This window comes from Eleutherodactylus coqui, chromosome 2, assembly GCF_035609145.1.
Source record: "Eleutherodactylus coqui strain aEleCoq1 chromosome 2, aEleCoq1.hap1, whole genome shotgun sequence".
NCBI classification, from domain to species: Eukaryota; Metazoa; Chordata; class Amphibia; order Anura; family Eleutherodactylidae; genus Eleutherodactylus; species Eleutherodactylus coqui.
In genome coordinates, this window is record NC_089838.1 from 56,783,645 (window position 1) to 56,803,902 (window position 20,258).

The window sequence follows — 20,258 nt, forward strand, 5'->3', positions numbered from 1 at the left end:
GACTGGTTGGCAGCAGCAAATGATTGGCTTAAGAAAAATGGCGGGAAATGCCTGTGGTAGTCAGACAAAATCTGGTGGCCTGACAGTGGCTGGTGATTGACCCAGAGGAACAAGCTGAGAAGAGCAGCAGTGAGATATGCAGGTGCAGGGATGTGGGCCATCATCATCTGGAAAGGAAGCAGCATCCTGCCCTCTCTCCCTTAGGTTTGTCGTGGTGTAGTTAATGGGGGATTGTCGCCCGCATTAGGCGGGTGCGCAGGTAAACTTGGGGAGAGTTTGGTGGTGGTAAACTCGTGTCTGTAAGACAGAGTCTACATGAACGGTTATGGTTATTGATTGGTTAATAAACTTGGGCCTGTAAAACAGTGTTTACAGGAAGCGTTATGGTTATTATTGGTTACATTTCTCCTCAAATGTTTGTAACCCCGTTAATAAACACCGCGGCCTTCTTTATCCAATATTGGTGTCTGTATCGGTTATTTATAAGAGTTTGGTAAGGTTTTAATAAAGCGTAAGATCCCATGACTCGGACTGTGTCTATTGACCACAGGAATGGTAACATCCAGTTGTCAATTACTACATTTCCCAGATGAATAACAGAGGAACAGCACAATACAGAGTTCTAGAAAATGATGGTACAGTATTGCTATTCTATTGGAAATAGAAGAATATACTAAAACAGACATGTCAAGGGAACAATCAGTTAAACAAACATGGTATGTCAATAGTAGAATTATCGTAAACCTTATATAAACTTACCGAGTCCAGTGACAAACTCTTTAAAGTTTATAAGGGAGTCTTTGTTAGTATCCAACAAGCGGAAAATACGAGCTGCCAGGATTGAAGTGTGTGGACCAAAAGACCAGGGTGTGAGCTGGGTGAACAACTCCTGAAACTGGTCTAGGTCTATACGGTACTGTTCCAGATAAGGCAAGCTGGGGTCATGGCGATTGCTGGATGTGCGGTTCCCGCCCCAATAACAGCTCATTAGATGCTGAGCCTGAATAGGAAACATGATTACAGATTACATACAAGGATGCACTGCGGAAGGCTGTTTTTGGATGATGTATACAAATGTATGATTTATTTAAATTCTAGTGGTACTCCAGGGTTCCAGATGGCAACCAAAACTTTCGCCAATGTGTTTAAGATTTTTCAAATGGCCACAAGATTATTCTTTCATTTTTCCATTTAAAACTAGTACCACTAATGCGACAAATTAAAAAAAAAAAATTAATAAAAAATACTTACTTTGCATCTAGCAGATGTGCCACATACTAGACTTGTCTGACAGATCCGTGGTTCTCAACATGGGCGTTATTGCCCCCTGGGGAGCGTTTTTACTTCGCAGGGGGGCGGTGGAATGAAAAGGGGTGGCAGGAGGGCGTTGGAACACAAAGGGGGCGTTCTGAGTTTGCTTTGTTGATTTCTTTTCCGTCAGGTAACTACATTTTTCTAAAAAACAGGATATTTGGTATAACTTCCTGTGAAATCTCTTTACCGTCCTTTTCATTGGGGGACATAGCAAAGACCTCGGGACCTTGGGTATAGCTTCTGCCACAAGGAGGTGACACTAAGCATAAAAAGTGTTAACTCCTCCTACTAGCTATATCCCTCCTGCAGGTATCCAGCTAACTCCATTTGTATGCAAGCAATAGGAGCAGCCAGTAGGATACAGCATTAGTTAATAAATCACAATACATAAGAACCATAACTCATTCTAACACCAAGTGTGACTACACTGATGACCCTCAAAGGAGTAAATAATACCAGACTGGGTGGGTGCTGTGTCCCCCAATGAACAGGACGAGAAAGAGATTTTACGGCAAGTTATACCAAAAATCCCGTTTTCTCGTCTGTATCATGGGTGGACACAGCAAAGACCTTGGGACATTCTAGAGCAGTACCCAAGGGGGTGGGAAAATATAAGGCGGTGCATGTATAACAAAGTGTAATCAGCGCTTTCACTGCGACCAGCGTTAACAGATGCCTAGGCATCCCGCATGCTCAGGGACGGATTATAAAGGGTCCTGAGTATCAGACCCAGCCACCCACTGGGAGAGAGCTCCCGATGATGCACCGCTGTCCGAATAACCTATGTAATAACACAGCCTGAAGGTATTATGTCCCTGATATGGTAACTCTTGTACCAGTGCGAGGAGCCCACCTAAGAAAACCAAGGACACAACTGGGGCTGGCAGGAGAACTCGCTTAGAGCCAGGGCAATTCCAAGAGGTCATCTTGCGAAGTCAGACCGCCACCTGACTGGCGCGTTCTGTGGGACTGGCCGCTATTGTAAAACAAGGTCTTTATTGACGCAGATCCTGATACCATGTGCCGTGAGGGAGAAAACATGCAACAAGTCGATTACGACCTTCCCTTTGATGACTAGGAACACTCTGCCAGTAAGCATGTCCTGCTCGGAAGAGAGACGAGTTGTTAAACTGAGCTGGACTTCCAGAGTTGGGAGCCTTCATCTGTCGACCTAGAGAGACGGCAGCGTCGATTGACATCCCGACTGCAGCACCCCACTAGGCAGGCTGGCGTTAACGACAGCACAGCTGTTGAAGGGTTAGTATGGCGAGTCCAAGGCAATGCATGGGAGCTACCACTACCAGAGAGAATGTGAGATGGAGACACCTGGGTCAAGAATACCTTAGTATCAGCCCTCAAGACAACGGCCACTGCCTTCACCTTCCGCATAAAGCCTATGGTCTTTGAAGAAGTCTAGTCTTGGAAATGGATCTCTCTGGTTATCCACTAGAGTTGGCTCCTTACCAAGATTTCACAGAAACTGCATTACTTCAAGACTGCACAAACACGTGAATCTCGCTGGTCCCTTTATGAAACATCCGGAGTCGGGAGGGACGAGCGCTCAGATTTTCAATCAGTACCAGTGCACACTGTTACACGTTCTCCTGCAGACAGGAAATGGCACAGGAGACTCGCAGCGTACTAATTCCGTCTGGCGTATCACGCTTTGTCCCCCGGATGGCACTCCATAAGGCGTATTGCCAAACTAAAACATACATGTGCAAAGGCAATTTACCACCAGCGACTCTCAGCCAAACTGGTTTCAGATTGCCTGTGCAAACGAGAGGACCCTGACAAATGGAATTTGAGTGATTGCAAAGGAACCCAAGCAAATGCTCTGGAGAGGCAAATCCATGGAGGCACGTCAGTCATCCAGCGAATTGACTTTCGTCAAAAAACGAGGCACTAGAACAATGCTTGACATCCTAACTGTTCCAATTTGTGAAGCATTTGTTGGACAGGCTCCACTCCTTGTACCTGCACAGGAAGGCTCTATGGAGACTATTCTGATTACCACGAACGCCTTACAGCAACCGTGCGGCCATCCATAATAATTGAGACTTGGCCCATTTTGCCCAATTAGAGTCAGCAGCTGACTCCATGTCAAAACGAATCATTCATGCATTGCAGACAATCTCAGTGACCCACGTCCATATGGACACGGCTGCAGTCCAGTCTTCCTAGAAAACACTAGATACTCTTTGAGTGACTTGATGTCTATCTTGTACTGTGGTGGGAGCACACATAGTATACAACTCTGGCCCGACCCCGGCCTGCGGCGCATCCTGTAATCTGAGATTGCGCTACAGCTGCCTACAAGGAAACTGCAGGTGAGCCACCATAGGGGCGCTAGCCCTCAGGTAAGGTTCCCCCGTCCCTAAGTGGAGACGAGGAGCGATGTGTCCGTAGAATTTGTGTGAGGAGTACTCTTTCCATATAGAAAGTACCACAGGTCTCAGCCAGCCCGGATGAATGCTGACAGTTAGAACCGTCCGTCTGTAAGACGAGATATTCTCTATGAGATGTAAATCTGGTACTATAGCGAGAGCGCACTGGTATGTGGCTCTGGCTGCCCCTGTCCATGTGCTATCCTAGATTCAGACATTGTGCGAAGGATGGCTCCAGGGAACTGCAGGAAGGGCAACAGGGAAGCTACCAATAGGCAAGGCTCAACCCGGTCCAGGGACAGTCTCCAGATGGATTGGACCCATAGAGGTTCAGTGTGCTATACAGCCCCCAGGGCCCATGTTGGAGGGCAGGCCTATCACTATACTTAGAACAAGACAGTGCTTAAGACAAGATAAGCCCAGAGACTCCCTGTGTGAGTACTGTTTCCATATGGAATGTACCACAGGTCTCAGCAAGGCCAGAGTAATGCTGACCACCAGCTCTAATGCTGTTGTCTGTAAAACGAGATATCTCTGGCTGGATATAATCTCGTATCGTAGCTAAGTGCACATAGTATGTCATCCTGGACTGCAACACTGCAATATGTCTGGCTGCAAGGAACTGCAGGTGGGGCGATGGGGGAGCTGGACGATGGGGCTGGCTCAACCCGGTCCAGAGTGGAGAGCAATGAGTCCAGAGTATTTCTGTGCAAGTACTGTTTTCATGGAAGGTACCACAGGATCCAGCAAGCCCAAAGTAATGCTGACAAATCAATTTGAATAATATTGTTCATAAGACAAGATATCCTCTGCTGGATGTAATCTCGTACTGTAGCGAGAGCGCACTTGTTACGTGGCTCTGGCCGCGTGTCATCCTGGACTCAAACAGCGGTACAGCTGTCTACAGGAGGGGCCGTGGGGGAGCTACCGACAGACAAGGCTCAACCCAGTGCGGAGCAGACATGAGGGGCGATGGGTCCAGATGATCCCTGACAGGTCTCAGCAAAGCTGGAGCCATGGCAGTTAGTTTGAACACTGCCGTTATTAAGACGAGATAGCCTCTAGCTGGGTGTAATCTCGTACTACAGCGAGAGCGCACATATGTGGCTCTCTGGCTGCGTGTCATCCTGGACTCCGATGCTGCGGTAGGCTGGCTGCAGGGAGCTGCAGGAGGGGCAACCGGGAAGCTACTGACAGGCAAGGCTCAACCCAGTGCGGAGCAGACATGAGGGGCGATGAGTCCAGAGAATCTCTCTGACAGTACTCCTTCCGGTAAGTGAGGTAATACAGGAGTCATCGGTTGGATTGGAGGAGGTGAGACTATGGTGGCTAGAAGTAGGGGCCATAGTGTTTGGAAATGGGAGGAGGACGAGCTGTGCAGACGTCCATAGCTTAGACCCAGGCTAGGGCTTAATTAGCGCTACCTCCCATGGAGCATTGCCCGTCACTGGCCGTTTGACAAAAAGCATCGGGCGTGCCGAAAGAAAATAGTGCGCAGCGGCAGAAAAATACACGCCGCGCCACACAGCTGCAGAAAATACAGGCCACTTGGCGGTTACATATACACGCCCCTAAATGAAGATGGCCGCATTATATATGCCATGCGTCTGCAGCACATGCCAGACCGTGGCAATACAACCTGCCACGTGGTAGCAATGTGGCCTGTGTGGTCCGCCAAGCCTCAGCAGCAACAGATGGAGTAGACCAGTAAGCCACAGGGTAAAGTTGCAGCCGCTCAGGGACAGCACCTGCAGGCGCTACGGTGTCCGCTGCGCCTGCGGAGGTCCCCGATCACTGCGTGTCGACAAAAGGAGGGGGGGGGGGAGCCCGACAAAAACCGAGGTGTACAGTAACGGCCGTGGCTGGTGCAGCAGAGCGGAGGCGGCCCTGCATAATGCCCTGCACTGGCCATGCCAATATGTCACCGGCAGCAAAGCCAGTCATGGCTGCCGCATGGCGGCAAAAACACACATGTGGGTGCCGCATGGCGGCAAAGACATTATGGCTGTTGCGCGGAAAAAAACAAGCGAGGCCGCCGTGCGGCGGCACGTTCACTTGCTGCAAAGCTACACAGTGCGCGCGCTGCAAAGCTATAGAGTGCGCGCGCTGCAAAGCTACAAAATTAACATAAAGCACATATAGCACAAGAGACCAACAATGGCAGACCAGTGACACAGGAGGGGGCTCCTGTTACAGGGCAGCAGGGGAGAGATACTCACCTAGTTACTTACCTATTCTTGCCATTCCTGATGGTGGGAATGCTCCCTCATCTCCAGTAGTGAGCCCCATCAATTCGCCATCCAAAGGATGGGAGAGCTCCAGGATGGGGACACTTTGGCTGACGGGTCACTAACAACTTTGCAGAGTTGATGTGCCTCCTTTTCTTCTTTTAGTCCTGCCTGCCCTGTTGCCCACATCCATGTAATCCTGAAGGACCTTGATTGAAGACATCTGCCTCCTTCAGACACTAAGCAAAAAACTGAGTTAGCTGGATGCCTGCAGGGTATAGCTAGTAGGAGGAGTTGACACTTTTTATGCTTAGTGTCGCCTCCTTGTGGCAGAAGGTATACCCAAAGGCCCAAGTCTTTGCTATGTCCCCCAATGATACAGACGAGAAATAGTAGCGATACCTCGGTTTTCATCGATAATCCGCCCGAAAACCATTGGTTAAATCAGAAACAGACGAAAACCGAGGCAATTATTTCCATATGAATCACTTCCATGTAATGGGAGTTGCGTGCAACCTGCGCGCCTCTATCATAAGATGTATGACTTTTATAACTCCATGACTCCACTACAGATCAATCACACTTCATAACACTGGCTAACCTACAGAACAACCTAACCTGCTGTATTCCATAATGCTGCTCACTGGCTGGAACCGCTTCAAACTTTCACTTTTGTGGGTCTCTGGGAGTTGTCGTCTTAGCGCCAAGTGTTTTTTCAGAACACTGATATAAATTACAACTCCCAGACACCCACAAAATTGAAAGCTCCAGCCAATCAACGGCATTATGGAATACAGCGGGTTAGGCTGTTCATTAAGTTATCCAGTGTGCGGATCTGTAGCGGAGTCATCTTTATCAATGTCTGTTTGAGCATGACGCACAAACGGTACGACTGATTGACATGAAATTTTCACATAGTATAATCTTGACCCGGAGAAGGTTATAGGCTAAAAAAAAAATTCTAAAATTTTGATGTCTCGGCAATCTTTTTTTTAAATTCATTTTATTTATTGATAGGCAATTTGTGAAATAGAGAATAAGAAGAAATTTGTTCGGTACATAGTGATATGAATATAGTCAGAGTCCTGGTTTGACTTAACCCGGATTCTGGTACTGTATTTCTTAAGGTATTTGATTATACATTTGTAACAAACTTATGAAAACAACAATAAACTCGGGTCCTGTTCTTCTTTGTTCCGGATCCTGAAGATGGATAGTTACAAGTTTTCAGGCGCTTATCAGTGGAGGGGGGGGGGGAGGGGGTGTTAGGGGTCGGGGAGGGAGGGGAGGGGTTGGCATAGGGTAGATTTAGATTTCAATCGGTAATCAAAGTAGAGTAAGAGTCTAGCCAGGCTCCCCATACTTTTCGGAATTTAGTCGGGCAGCCTCTATTTTGGTATATGATTTTTTCATATGAGGTTACAGTATTAACAGTTTGGATCCAGTGTGGGATTGAGGGGGGTTCTATTGCCATCCATTTTATGGCTATCTCTTTACGGGCCAGGAACAGTGTTCTCTCAAGAAAGACGTGAGTGTAGTATGGCCACACCTCCTCCTCCAGCAAGCCAAACAGCGCCTGAACATTTGTATTTCAGGAAATGATGTCCCCAAACAGGAATACACGGAGCAACCAAGGATTGAAAGCAGTTGCCCATAACAACCAATCACAGCACAGCTTTTATTTTACGTCAGCAGTATAATATATAGCAACCAATCACAGCGCAGCTTTCATGTTACCTCAGCAGAATAACAAATGAAAGCTGAGCTGTGAATGTTTGCCATTGGCAACAAAAAATGTACAATTTACTCAAATCGGACTAGAACTGAGAATTTGTATACGACACAAAACAAACAAACAGTGTTTTAGATATAAGTAGCTTTCATTTTATCTAGTTTTGTCAAGTTTTACATGAGTGTTCTTCAGCAACAGGCAACGAATACTGGTGTAGTTAAAAATCGAAAACTCAGACTTTCCCTGTAATTTTTATTGCCAACACCAACTAATCACAATTCAGCGTTCGTTTCTTATAATTCTGAGGTAAAATTAAAGCTGCGCTGTGATTGGTTGCTATGGGCAATGGCTTTTTATTTTGGATGACTTCTATTACAGTGCGTTGCTGGGCTCATTTTTGTGGCTTACTTTGTATATTCCAGGACTGCTATTCATAAAAATCGCCATGTAACGCAGGGTATATCTTCTAGTGGAGTTATAAAATCATACATTATATGATACAGTGACATAAGCAGTGCATTCTTGAAGCATACTTTATAAAAATGGCTGTCAATATTCAAATGAATACTTGAAATACGGTTGCATTCCTTCTCCTAGAAACGGACAGCTTCCCTTGTGCCTCGTTTGTGAAAAGAAATTTTCGAATGAAGCTTATGAAGTCTCCAAGGCTGAATGATAACCTTGCAAAAATGCATTCAGACAAAGTGGGTAAGCCTATTTCATGGAAAATCTGCTCTCAATTGCTTCCTATAAAATCTTTTTAATGTGGCAATGTGGCAAATCAAATACTATTGGGGAAACGCTTGTGTTACACGCAGCTAAAGAGATTGTCAGTACTATGCTGGGGCCTGACACGTGTGCCATGGTGAAATCGACTCGTTTGAGTAATGACAACGCTTTAAGAAGAATTGACGAGGTGGCTGCTGATGTGAAAGAAATGCTTTTGGACGAGTTAAAGAACACAGAACTTGTAATGCAAATTGACGAATCAACGGTTAGAGAGAATGAAGCATTGCCGCTATTGCTGTTATGTTCGTTTCATTAATCGGAATGAAGAGATAGTGGAGGAACGGTTTACAAGAAATGTAACCACCGACACAAAAGGCTTCTCTATATACAAAAGAGTGGAAGAATTTTTCCAAGAAAAAAAACATCCCTTTAACAAATGTACTTGCTTGTGCGACTGACAGAGCTGCATCTACACTACCGTTCAAAAGTTTGGGGTCACATTGAAATGTCCTTATTTTTGAAGGAAAAGCACTGTACTTTTCAATGAAGATAACTTTAAACTAGTCCTAACTTTAAACAAATGCACTCTATACATTGCTAATGTGGTAAATGACTATTCTAGCTGCAAATGCCTGGTTTTTTGTGCAAAATCTACAAAGGTGAATAGAGGCCCATTTCCAGCAACTATCACTCCAGTGTTCTAATGGTACAATGTGTTTGCTCATTGGCTCAGAAGGCTAATTGATGATTAGAAAACCCTTGTGCAATCATGTTCACACATCTGAAAACAGTCTAGCTCGTTACAGAAGCTACAAAACTGACCTTCCTGTGAGCAGATTGAGTTTCTGGAGCATCACATTTGTGGGGTCAATTAAACGCTCAAAATGGCCAGAAAAAGAGAACTTTCATCTGAAACTTGACAGTCTATTCTTGTTCTTAGAAATGGAGGCTATTCCATGCGAGAAATTGCTAAGAAATTGAAGATTTCCTACAACGGTGTGTACTACTCCCTTCAGAGGACAGCACAAACAGGCTCTAACCAGAGTAGAAAAAGAAGTGGGATGCCGCGTTGCACAACTAAGCAAGAAGATAAGCACATTAGAGTCTCTAGTTTGAGAAACAGACGCCTCACAGGTACCCAACTGGCATCTTCATTAAATAGTACCCGCAAAACACCAGTGTCAACATCTACAGTGAAGTGGCGGCTGCGGGATTTTGGGCTTCAGGGCAGAGTGGCAAAGAAAAAGCCATATCTGAGACTGGCCAATAAAAGAAAAAGATTAAGATGGGCAAAAGAACACAGACATTGGACAGAGGAAGACTAGAAAAAAGTGTTGTGGACGGATGAATCCAAGTTTGAGGTGTTTGGATCACAAAGAAGAACGTTTGTGAGACGCAGAACAAATGAAAAGATGCTGGAAGAATGCCTGACGCCATCTGTTAAGCATGGTGGAGGTAATGTGATGGTCTGGGGTTGCTTTGGTACTGGTAAGGTGGGACATTTGTACAGGGTAAAAGGGATTCTGAATAAGGAAGGCTATCACTCCATTTTGCAACGCCATGCCATACCCAGTGGACAGCGCTTGATTGGAACCAATTTCATCCTACAACAGGACAATGACCCTAAATACACCTCCAAATTGTGCAAGAACTATTTACAGCAGAAGCAGGCAGCTGGTATTCTATCGGTAATGGAGTGGCCAGCGCAGTCACCAGATCTGAACCCCATTGAGCTGTTGTGGGAGCAGCTTGACCGTATGGTACGCCAGAAGTGCCCATCCAACCAATCCAACTTGTGGGAGATGCTTCTAGAAGCGTGGGGTGCAATTTCACAAGCTTACCTCAACAAATTAACAGCTAGAATGTCAAAGGTGTGCAATGCTGTAATTGCTGCAAAAGGAGGATTCTTTGACGAAAGCAAAGTTTGATGTACAAACAATGTTATTTCAAATACAAATCATTATTTCTAACCTTGTCAATGTCTTGACTCTATTTTCTATTCATTTCACAACGCATGGTGGTGAATAAGTGTTACTTTTCATGGAAAACACAAAATTGTTTGGGTGACCCCAAACTTTTGAACGGTAGTGTATGATTGGTCAATATCGCAGATTTATAACCCATTTAAAATCTACTACACCTGGCATAACGGCAGCCCACTGTGTGATCCATCAGCAGCACCTTGTTGCCAAACATTTATGTGAGAGATTGCATGATTCTCTGCACTACGTAATTTATACTGTTAACAAGATAAAAGCGCACTCTTTCAACAAACGTCTTTTCCAAAAGCTGTGTCAAGACCATGACCGAGAATTCAAATGTCTACTCTTACACACAAAAGTGAGGTGGCTGTCAAGAGGAAAGTGTTTTTAATGCTTCTATGAACTTTTTGACACAGTAGTTGAGTTTTTTCGGCCGATTGACCCAAGCCTTTGTTATGCAATTGAACTATGACATCTTGACGTTGCCTATCTTGCACACATATTTGTCAAATTTAACGAGGTCAACATAAAGCTACAAGGAGGCACGATGGCCGTGCATTTAAACACAACGATTATTGCGCAGATTTGTTTGTTTGAACAAATTCTGTGCGATAATTGTCCCATGTAAATGGCGCTTAGCATTGAGCAAACATTAGCAATGTTGGACAGGGATGCGATGAATGAGCATTTGTAGTGGAGTAGATAGCCATTACAGATGACAATGCCATTCATTGCAAAACAAGAAAAACACTTGTCTGTTCAAGTCTGTGAACAGGCAGAAGTGAGTAAGTGGCAAAAAGTGGTAATATATTATCAAAATCCAACGGGAATTTGAACAACTCTGAATGATAGTCGTCCCATGTAAATGGGCCATTATGGTACTCCAACATGGCCAGATAGTTGTCCGAGTGATCTCTCAAAAGAGCTATTACGGGTAACTCTCACCCTGTGTAAATAGGCAGTTGTTCAGCAATGCCTGCGTGCATTGCTTACATTTACACACAGGAGTGATAATTATTGTAAGGGCTGTCGGGCGTTGTAGTCTCGTGTAAAAGTACCCTTAGGGTTCTTTTACACGTGCCAGTGATAAATGTCAATCAACGTAATCCGCGCTAATCTGCCTGACCTTTACACAGGCCGATTCACACTATACTAGGGGACAAACAAGCATTCATACGATAATTCGTCCTCATACAGCTGTCACTATATCACTGGATAGCTACACATCTTACCGTTTACATGGGGAGACGAGCATCCAACCAGCAAGCATTTTTAAACATACATAAAAACTAAAAATGCCATTTGTTGGTTAATTGGTTGCTCATTTACACAGCCCAGCGATCGCCAAAGAAGCTTTCAAGTAAACATTCTTGTCCGATACCTGGGACATGTAAAAGGCCATTTGTTAATTATGGCAGATTTCTCAAGTACTACAACTATCCCTGAGAACCAACCAAAAACATCTGAAATGCTAGCAGATTTTTTAACTCATTTTGGCTCTCAGTCGGCCTCTTGACATGGTCTTGTGTGTCATGTAAGGCACTGATCTATGGTGTAAATCTGCCATTACAGACTATGAAGTCACTAGTGTACAACCAGATTAGTGTGTGCACCAAAGATCACAGAACATACTAACCTTGAAGAGAACATACATATCTTCCAGCTCTTCCATGGAGAAACCAAGATCAGTGGAAATGGCTCTCACCTAGCAATCAAACAGGAAAATAATTACATGTGCACGTCTAAACTAATCTCTGTTACACATATAGGTAGAGAATTTTATCTCAGTGTCTAATTTAAAAAATAAAAAACTATTTCTAAACGCTCTTAGTGATCAGCTGGCAGTTAAAAACCATAAGCTCAGCTGCTATCGCTGGTGAAGTTAGGACGGTCACTTAGGTGCTATTACACTCATTGTAAAAGAAAAAATAAAGCACCTATAAAGGAGTTATTGGAATCTAATGAAACTTTCTTTGTGCGATTGTTACGTTGATATAAGTGATTTCAATATTAGAGCAAAAGGATCATTTATTATGGAAAACTGACCCCTTGAAGGGAGGCTCTAGTACCCTGCTGTACCGCCTCTAAAGCAATTGACACAGTGTCGCATAACGGGTTGATATATAAAATGAGAGCTTGGTCTGGGCAAAAACGTGTGTATCTAGGTAAAGAAGTGGCTCTGAGATAGAAACAAGAGGGTAGTAATAAATGGTTCATACTCTTATTGGGCCACCGTCGCTAGTGGGTTGCCACAGGGTTCAGTATTAGGCCTCATTCGGTTCAATATATTTATAAATGACCTGATAGAGGTATTGCACAGTAAAATATCAATATTTGCAGATGATACAAAATTATACAAGGTAATTAATACAACGATTAATACAAGGACAATGTACGGCTGCAAATGGACCTAGATAAGCTGGGGGCTTGGGCAGAAAAATGGCAAATGAAGTTCATTTGTAAGGTTATGCACATGGGTAGGAGAAATGGATGTCACCAATACACACTAAATGGGGTACTGCTAGGAAAAAGTGATATGGAAAAAGACCTGGGGGTACTAGTGGACTGTAAACTTAACTGGAGCAATCAATGCCAGTCAGCTGCTGCAAAAGCAAATAAAGTCCTCGGCTGCATTAAAAGAGGTATAGGGGCGAAGGACAAGAACATTATTCTTCCACCATATAAGGCACTTGTCAGGCTCCACATGGAATACTGTGTACAGTTCTGGACACCGGTGCTCAGAAAAGATGTTGCAGTGCTTGAGGGGGTTCAAAGAAGGGCGACTAAATTAATAAACGGAATGGGAGGGCTGGAATACAAAGAATGGCTATCAAAACTGGGATTATTTACCCTGAAAAAAAGACAGTTATTTGATCGCCCCTAACCATGTATACATACATTAGGGGACAATACAAGGATCTCTCCCATGCTCTGTATATATCCAGGACTGCAACGGTAACAAGAGGACACCCTTTACGTCTAGCAGAAAGCAGGTTTCATCACCAACACAGAAGGTGGTTCTTTACTGTAAGACCAGTGAGACTGTGGAACTCTGTCTGCCTGAGGACGTAGGGAGGGCAAAATCCATAGAGGAGTTTAAGAGGGGACTAAATGTCTTTCTAGAGCGCTAGGATATTACAGGATAAAGACATTAGGTGACCAGCGGGTTGTTGATCTCAAATGTTGATCCAGGGATTACTCTGGCTGCCATTATAGAGTCGGGAAGGAATTTTTTCTCCTCCATAGGAGCTAATTAGCTGGCTGGTTTTTTTTTTGTTTTTTTTTTTGCCTTCCTCTGGACCAACAATGGGGAGGTTAAAACAAGCTGAACTAGATGGACATTGTCTTCATTCAGCCTAACATACTATTTTATGTTACAAGATGCGATATGGGTGGGCTCTAGTACCCTGTTGTACCGCCTCTAGCTTTGATACAAGATATGTGATGGGCAGCCATGGAAGCTTTAGTACCTTGTTGTACCACCTCTAGATTGAATACAAGATGTGATACAGGCGGGCATGGAGGCTCTAGTACCCTGGTGGGCCGCCTCTAGCATGGATATCAAATGTGACACAGGTGGGCATAGATCTCTCTTACTCTCCCCCCCCTCCCACGCTACCACCCGCCGCCTGCTCGGACAAGAATGCAGTTACTCAAGAAGAGCGATGCTCACTCGAGTAACTGCCTTATCTGAGAGTGCTCGCTCATCTCTATTATACACCCATCATGAATGACTACATAAAATATGGGAGATAACAGACTGAATGGCCACTATATTAGAGACACTCATCTAGTAGCACATTAAACTTTTGGCCTTTTACAGCAATTTGTCAAGGCATATATCCACAGGTATCAGAGGATCCAAGGCGTACCATAAAAACATCCCACACCCTATTACTCCACCTCCACACCAGCCTGACCTGTTGTCACCTGACAGAAAGGGGTCTTCCATTTATGCTGCTTGTGTCGAATTTTGACTTCCTATCAGCATGGAACAGCAGAAATCTGGATTTTTCCCCACTGTTCAGCGATACAATATTTGCACTTTTTGCCCACTTGAGTCTTGCTACTCTTGAATAGCAATGGCACTGGAACTGGTCACCTGCTATTCTAGCATATCGGACAGAGATGCAGTTTAAGTTGTGCATTTGGACACATTAAATGGAACACCAGCGTTGTATTCAGCTGTTGTTTTCTTGACTGTGCAATGCCTGCTTATTAGAATGATTCCTTCTATGGCCCCTTTTATCGACAAGTTGTGTCCTTCCACAGGACCCCGTTTTAGTAAACTGTTTTCCTCGATCACGGCATTCTCCGTATACTGTCCACGCCACTGCATGAGAAAAACCCACAAAGTTGTTGGTGAAATCCTGGCCCCAACTAGTCCAGAACTGATGACCAGGTTGGAAATAACTCAGATCGCTGGATTTTCCCTTCTAATGTGGATTCACACTGAAAATGATCCACAAAAATCTTGTCATGTAATTTAATGCTGCATTCTGGAGTCCCAAGTCTAATTTCCATATTGGAAAGCTCCAATTTGTAAAAAGCCAGGGTCTCTAATTCAAGTGGCAATTCAGTGTAGGTGAAGTACAAATATTTTTTTTCTTACCACACTTCTCTTCGCCGAGTCTTCTAAAGACTGTATTACCTTCAACCTCTGCTTAAATCGCATCTGCTCAATGTCATCAGCTCTCAGGTTGCTGAACTTCTAGAAGCACAAAAGATGATCAAAGTAGCAAGTGTCCGCAGTAATTAGAACTACACTGAAGTAAGAATATCTCCCAAAAGACACATTTAGCTGCTGTTCTTAATGGATGTTACCTCATATGAAGCCTTGATGAGGTCAAATATGTCAACCTCAACTGGAAGCTCATCCCCACTTGTGAGAAGTGCGTGCAGATGAGGGATTGGAGGCGACACACTCTGCTTGTTCACCACATTGTCAAGATACCTATTAAAGAAAGATAATTACTAAAACTTTAACCACTTCACGGCCGCCTACTGTAAATTTATGTCAAGCGGTTGTGAAGTGTGTATGGAGAGGGCTTGAGAACAGAGTCCGTTCCATACTCAGATCAACTGTATCTGACAGCCAACATTAACTGCCGCAAATAGAGTTCGTTCTGATCGTGGCAGTTAACTCTTTAGATACTATGGTCAAAGTGAATTGCGCGTCTAAACAGTCAGCGAAAAGGTGGGTGCCTCGGCACCCTCCGCAACATGGCTGGAGTGGGGAGTGGATGTTCTGCATATAGGCCTATCGAACCCTAATTAGGAACATAAAAATAAAATAAAATTAATCGCTATATACTAAAATATTGCAGTATATAGTACAAGTGATCAAATGATTGTAAGTTCAAGCCCCATGTTGACTAAATTAAATGTTTATTTCCAAAAAAAAATAAATCTTAATAATTTTAAAAAAAAGCAAAACATATGTGTATCGCTGTACACGTATATGTCAGAACTAATAAACTATTACAATATCATGGTGAAGGCTGTATGAGGCTCCCAAAAGATATGAATAAAAGGTGATCAAAAAGAGATGGGTTACCCAATATTATAGTAATAAAAGCAATTTTTGTTTAGGAAAAAATTCTACTTAAAAAAAAAACCCAAATCATTGAAAAAACTATATATCGCTGGGTTCACACAGGGCGGATTTGCTGCGGTTTTGCCGCTGCATATCCGCACTGCGGCAAAACCGCTGCGTTTGCAGTGCAATGCAGCACAAATGAGTTTTGGAAAAAAGCTGTTCTCACAGGACGGATTTTTTCCGCACAGCCGTAGTTCGGAAATGCAACTGCTGCGCGGTTTTAAAAGAAGCAGCATGTCCATTCGCACCAAAATACGCTGCAAAATGTAAAAAAATGCTGTGGAAAAAAACGCTTGCAGATTTTTCTGCAAGAAAATCCGCAGGAAAATCCACAAGCCAAAATTAACAAAAGCAGTTCTTCTGCGGCAAAACTGAAGCAAATCCGCCCTGTGTGAACCCAGCCTATAAATTCTGTATTAGCGTAATTGTACTGACCCATGGAATAAAGTCTATTTGGCATTTTTGCCGCAATGTGAAAGGCGTAAAAACTATCCCCCCCCAATAAAAAAAGAGCATAATTGCATTTTTTTATTTCTCCTCCCTTAAAAAAAAAAATGTTTCAGTACATTAAATGGTACCATTAAGAATTACGACTCGTTCAGCAAAAAACAAGCCCTCGTATGGTTATTGTGAGTAACAAAACTGAAAAAGGAGGGTGGAGCAAGACCCAGTGAGAGTGGTGAAATAGTTCTGGAGTAAAAAGTGTTTCAAATGATGGAGGTGCTGCCAACCAGATAACGCTCCACCAAGGTGGGCGTGAGTATAGCGAAAAGAGAGTGTGGAAAAATACTGGTATGAAGGCGCAACACTCTAAGCTAGTAGAAGCTTAACCCTTTCCAATCCACTGTCTGACCTCTGAAGACATTATGATTTAAGTCTGTACAGCTCCGATGTTGGAAGATGTCCGTCAGGGTCCTCTCGCTATATATTGCCAGCCTCCCTGCTGTCGGAGCCTATCCAACATGTCACCTCATGCAGTACTGGCTTTAGCCAGCATATAGCGCCATTGTATAACAGCAGAAAAAAAGTAAGCCCCCTAGGAAAACCAGCATATGAATTGGATTGGAAAGGATTAAAGTCCAATATGCCATAGTGAAAGCACTTCTTTAAAAAAAAAATAAAATCCATATGACGTGTTCAATAAGCTGCACATGCTTTTTCTGCATGGCAGAAACAAAAAAAACCAAAAAATCTGAGGCAAAATGCAAATTTTTAGCATTTTGTCTCCCAAAAAATGCAATAAAATGATCAAAAAAGGCGTATGTACCTCAGAATGGTACCAACAGAAAACTACAACTCGTCTCGCAAAAAATAAACCCTCACAGAGCTCTGTGCATAGAAAAATAAAAAAGTTACGGGAGTTTGAATGCAGCGATTTAGAAGAAAAAAAAAAAGATTTCCAAGAAAAAGGGTTTTCTCGCTCGTGTCATTGGGGTACACAGCAAAGACCGTGGGATATAGCTTCTGCCACTAGGAGGCGACACTAAGCACAAAAAGTTAGCTCCGCCCTCTGGCTATATCCCTCCTGCCAACACCAGGCTAATCAATTTTTAGCTTAGTGTCTCATAGGAGGACGGTCATGCCCGTTAGGGCTAGTTTTAAGGGCCAGGGTTAGACGGAGAGGCAGGACGCTCCCCATCAAACCCGAACGGAGAGGAGGGCGAACAACCTCGGGTTTGTCCAGGTTGCTTCTTGCTTGGCCCGCCTCAGAAGAAAAGGTGGCACATCCGGATCATATATATCTGCATGTGGCCCGCCAGCGAGAGCCCCCCGTTTGGTGCAAAGGTCCACATCCCCTAGCCATTGGGCAGGCGATGTTACAGGGGTAGGCTGCTGGAACTGGGGAGCCGCTATTTCCACCAGCAAGGACGCAAGAGGTGAGTATGCGCTGGCGACCTTCCCTTCCCCCCTTCCTTGGCTCTCCCCGTATGTTGCGCTGTGTATGTATTTGTTGTTTCGGGCAGCATGGCGTAGGGTAAGCACTAGCGTGCCCATATTATAGTGCAGCGGCTGGGAGGATAATCTCTCCCTTTGTGCTCGTGGGCAGCGCGCGCAGGGGGGGGGCTGATTCTGGTTGATGGCTTACCTGGTGGTGTTCTGGTGCCGGTATCAGGGCACGAGCACGCTGATTGGGCATGGCTACCCGTGGTGGTGTCCCGGCGTGGCACCTTAGTAGCACAGCGCATTGACATGGTACCGCCCGGGTCTTGGGCTCCTGGCAGGGCAATAGGGGGCCTCTGTGCAGCCCTGGGCCCGGCAGCAACACTCCGGGCCGGAAGGGGGCGTGGCCCCCGACCTAGCCACGCCCCTAGTGATTCATGGGGCGTGGCTTCGCGGCACCAAGCGTGGGGGTGTGGCCTAGTGGGCAGGGGGCGTGGCTTTGCGGTGCCAGGGGCGTGGCCCCATTGGTGGTGCATGCCGCCCCTCCCCGTCCCCTCCCTTCTTCCCTCCCTTCCTCTCTTAGGATTGTGAGGGATGATGTAATGAAGCAGATCGGGAGACAGCGCGCCAAAGATTGAGACCGCCCTGCGCCTCCACTCCTTGCTACTGTGGTTGCTCAGGCTGGTGTGCAGTACAAGTCAAAGCTCCAGGAGGCCTCTTCACCATCTGCAGGCTCTCGACCCAGCGGCTCCCCGGACCTCTTCGGACCTCGACAAGGACCCAGGGTAAGCTGCCTGGCGGCTACTCTCCCCCTCTTGCTGCTCATCCCTCCTGCCGGCGGTTGGCATAGTGGAGGATAGTTTGCAGCTTTTTGCCAGGTCGAAATCCCACCATGTCCAATCCCAGAGTTCTGGAGGCTGGACCAGGGACAGCAAGAGTAACGCACTTTGCTTGCTCACGCTGTAACCTAGAGTTCGCATGCGGACAGGCTGAGCCGTTTCGTAGAGACTGTTCCCCAGCGAAACAAGTGACAGTGCAAAGCACCCCTCCCCTGTTCAGCCCCCATTTATGGCCGAGCCGGAGTGGGCCCGCTCCTTGTCCCTTGCGGTGTCGGTCCTCACTCGGGCGTCTGGTGCAATTTTGGAGAAGTTGGCACGGGACACTTCCGGTTCACGTGAGAGAAATAGAGATGGCTCGCAGCGTGGCCGTCGGTGAATACGGGACAGGCCCCCGGACTCACGGCGGTCCTCCCGGTCTCCATCCTCCTCGTCGTTTTTGCGCTCCTCGGGTACGAGGGCACGTCGATCGTCGGCAGAGAAGGTATGTTCGGACGAGGATTGGTCTGAATCCTCCTCAGATTTTGTCATGGAGGAGGATCAGGTCCTTAGTTTTTCGGCGATGGTGGAGAGCTTAGGGGATACGTTTCAGCTCACTGAGCAAGAGCCACAGGCGTCTGGGATATTGTTTTCTTTTAGGCAGCCCAGACGCTTCCCGTAGACCTTTCCTGCCCATGAGGTCTTTGACAAGGTCCTATCTAAGGAGTGGAAGGCACCGGGATAAGCAAGAGTTAGGAGAAGTGGTCGATCCCACCGCTAGTTGATCTGCCTATCTCTCGCCTGGCTAAGCCTATTATGCTGCCTACGGCGGAGTCCTCCTATCTCAGGGATTCCAAGGATCGAAAAATCGAGGCGTTGGCGAAGGCCTGTTCGAGGCGGCTAGGTTGGCTCTTAAGCCTGTGTTTGCCTCTTCCCGGGTCAGTAAGGCTATTACTGACTGGGAAAAACAGTTACGAGGGGGAGTCCTTGAAGGGGCTTCTCCCGGGCACAGCACAGCAGATGCAGCGAAACGAGTGTCTCGGGCCTCTGCGGCAACAATGGCAACTCGCCGAAGCCTAAGGTTAAAATCGTGGGATGCAGATGCTTCTTCAAAGGGGTCGTTAATCAATATGCCCCTTTGGAGGATCTCGCCTTTTTGGCGCCGAGCTAGTCGGGCTCATCTCAGAGGATCAACGGGCATTCTAAGCTGAATGTTCCTGCTCTCGTGAGATTGCGGCCCCCAGCCAGCTTGAGGCCTGGCAAGTACCAGTATGGATGTCCGCCTGGGAAGCCCGTGTCCCATTGACTTCTATGGGTGAAAAGAGCTCACTTTTGCCGCAGAATCGTCCAAAGCAGTCATCCCCGCAGCAGAGACGTTCGCTCCTGCCGCCGGACGAGTCCTCGCAGGATGGAGAGGAAAGGTCCGCAGGAGCGGGAATAAAGGAAGAGGCCTCCCTTTAAACAAAGGTCTCTTGGCGTGGGCCTCAGCCTACGAGGAGTTCCAAAAGCCCTCCGCATGAGAGACTGCCCCCACCTGTTTCGGATAGGGTGCAGGGTCGGCTTCTCCAGTTCAGCCAGGTCTGGTCGACTC

General features: G+C 45.8%; 1 protein-coding gene across 3 annotated transcripts in view; it reads right to left on the bottom strand.

Moving 5' to 3' along the window:
• The window catches only part of TBC1D9B (TBC1 domain family member 9B), a 251,807-nt gene that overhangs the window by 32,190 nt on the left and 199,359 nt on the right, over positions 1-20,258 (bottom strand). For all 3 annotated transcript variants that reach the window (XM_066591015.1, XM_066591014.1, XM_066591016.1), the window contains 4 exons: positions 15,197-15,326; positions 14,985-15,083; positions 12,009-12,077; positions 760-1,000 (listed from right to left, as the gene is read on the bottom strand). In XM_066591015.1, coding sequence (XP_066447112.1) covers positions 760-1,000; positions 12,009-12,077; positions 14,985-15,083; positions 15,197-15,326 — 539 coding nt within the window. The remainder of the gene's footprint in view (positions 1-759; positions 1,001-12,008; positions 12,078-14,984; positions 15,084-15,196; positions 15,327-20,258) is intronic.